Source organism: Atta colombica, unplaced genomic scaffold (assembly GCF_001594045.1).
Source record: "Atta colombica isolate Treedump-2 unplaced genomic scaffold, Acol1.0 scaffold149, whole genome shotgun sequence".
Lineage (NCBI taxonomy): Eukaryota > Metazoa > Arthropoda > Insecta > Hymenoptera > Formicidae > Atta > Atta colombica.
The window spans coordinates 207571-209579 of record NW_017259238.1 but is presented as its reverse complement, the minus strand read 5'-3'; the positions used below and the strand labels follow the sequence as shown (position 1 = coordinate 209579).

The 2009-nt window shown below is 28.5% G+C and overlaps 1 protein-coding gene across 1 annotated transcript in view; it reads left to right on the top strand.

The window, feature by feature from the left end:
* Positions 1–2009, top strand: part of LOC108685245 (laminin subunit gamma-1) — a 13882-nt gene that overhangs the window by 10674 nt on the left and 1199 nt on the right. Inside the window, exons 15-20 of the mRNA XM_018189936.1 lie at positions 147–325; positions 613–743; positions 929–1039; positions 1134–1332; positions 1508–1745; positions 1870–2009. The exon at positions 1870–2009 is cut by the window's right edge and continues 28 nt beyond it. Coding sequence (XP_018045425.1) covers positions 147–325; positions 613–743; positions 929–1039; positions 1134–1332; positions 1508–1745; positions 1870–2009 — 998 coding nt within the window. The remainder of the gene's footprint in view (positions 1–146; positions 326–612; positions 744–928; positions 1040–1133; positions 1333–1507; positions 1746–1869) is intronic.

The window sequence follows — 2009 nt, the reverse complement described above, 5'->3', positions numbered from 1 at the left end:
TAATTAAAAAGTCATTGAAGTTAAATAATGAAGCTTTAAAACTTATTATCTTTAATACTATATATTACAATGAAAACTATAAACAACTGATATTGTGATTTCGTTTATAATATTATTGTAAAAGTAAAAGCTGATATCCCATTTAGGTGAGAATAAAACATTGGTAGAACAGCTAGACGAGCTGCGTGAGCAATTAAATAAGATTGACAAAATCTATCAAACCGTGGACGTTACAGCAAATGATGCACGCGATATAACTGAAGAAGGTTTAATCAGTATTGATGAAGCAGAGAAAGTCTTGGATAAAATTTACGAGCAGTTAACGGTAAATAAAAATTTGCTTTTTTATAATTTCGAATTTTTTAATAATTTATTTATTATTTATATATAATTATTTATAATTTCGAATTCGACTACATCCAAAAAATTATTTAAGAATATAATTTGACAATATAATACTTATTAACATATATACTTATTAACATATATAAGTTGCAAAATTTCTTTCATCTCCCTTGTCCTTATTTCGCGAAAAATTTGATTGCAATTTTATGAATAATTTTTATTTTAAGTTATTAAGTTACAGTTTTATAATTTTACAATGAATGGCAGGAGGCAGAAGATTACTTGGGTACAGATGGAGCAAGTGCTTTAAGTTCAGCGAAATTACGTGCTGAACAAGTCGGCCAGCAAAATCAACAAATGACATCGATTGCACAAGAAGCGCGTGTAGTTGCTGAAATGTATGTATTGTACATTGTAAATATGAGTAAATTTTTAACTTATTTTATGAATAAAAAAAGTTTCTAGAAAATTAATTCAAATTTCCAATTTTTGTTATTTGTATTAATAACAATAAACTAAATTTTCGATAATTATATATTATTATATGATATTATTATTCAATATTGGAATTCTATTTTTCTAGAAATACGAACGAAGCCAAGAAGCTTTACATGTTGGCAGAGCAGGCACGAAACACGACAATGGATGCTTATAATCTCGCAAAGCAAACAATATCGAAATATTCCAATATAACGTGAGTGATATTTCCTTTTTTTCTTTAATTTTATTTAATATTTGCAATCTTTTTTATAATCACTATATCTAGAATATAAAAAAATTCTGCGCAGGGATGAACTAAGGAATCTGGAGAACAAACTAGCGCAATTGGATGATCGTATGGATGAAGTGAAGAATCTCACTGCCATAGCAGCTACTAAATCCTCAACTGTTTCTCAAGAAGCATTAGATTTGCTGATCCTCGATTTAACGCTTCCTGCAGTCGATATCGAGCAATTGCGACAGCAAATAGAAAGCATTAGCAGTGAGGTAATTACAAAATATTATAAATAAATATACAGATGAAAAAATTATAATATATAAATTTAAATAAAAAGATACTAATTAGTCTAAAAATAATAATAATAAAGACTAGTATTAGTACAAACAGTAATAAAGGCTAGTACTAATACAAAATGTAAATAATCTATGTTTTATAAAATAGAGCTTGCAGATAAAAGAGCAGGCACAACTTTCATTGGAGCAAAACGAGAATTTTATCAAAGAAATGACTGAAAAAATTAAAAAGAGCGAAGAACTTTTAGAAAGAGCTCAAGATCAACAAGCTGCAACTGCTGAACTGTTAGCTGAATTAGATGAAGCTAACGAGACGGCAAATGACGCTGTTAAACGTGGCGATCAGACACTGAAAGAAGCTCAGGAAACTTTAAAAAAATTAGGAGGTAAGTTTAAAAAAAACTCTAGAAATGTTTCGTTCTACAAAATTAGAAAAATGAGAAAATTCACAAATTTATTCTTAAAATATTTTTCTTTGAGAAACATTTTTTATTATAATTTTTGTATTAGAATTTGATGCTGAAGTGCAACGTGAACGTATTAAGGCTCAGAGTGCTTTGAAGGACATCCAGAAAATTGAAGAATTGATCAACAATGCTAATATGCAAGCTATAGAAACGGAGAGAGTGCTAAATGGATCGGAAGGCAAC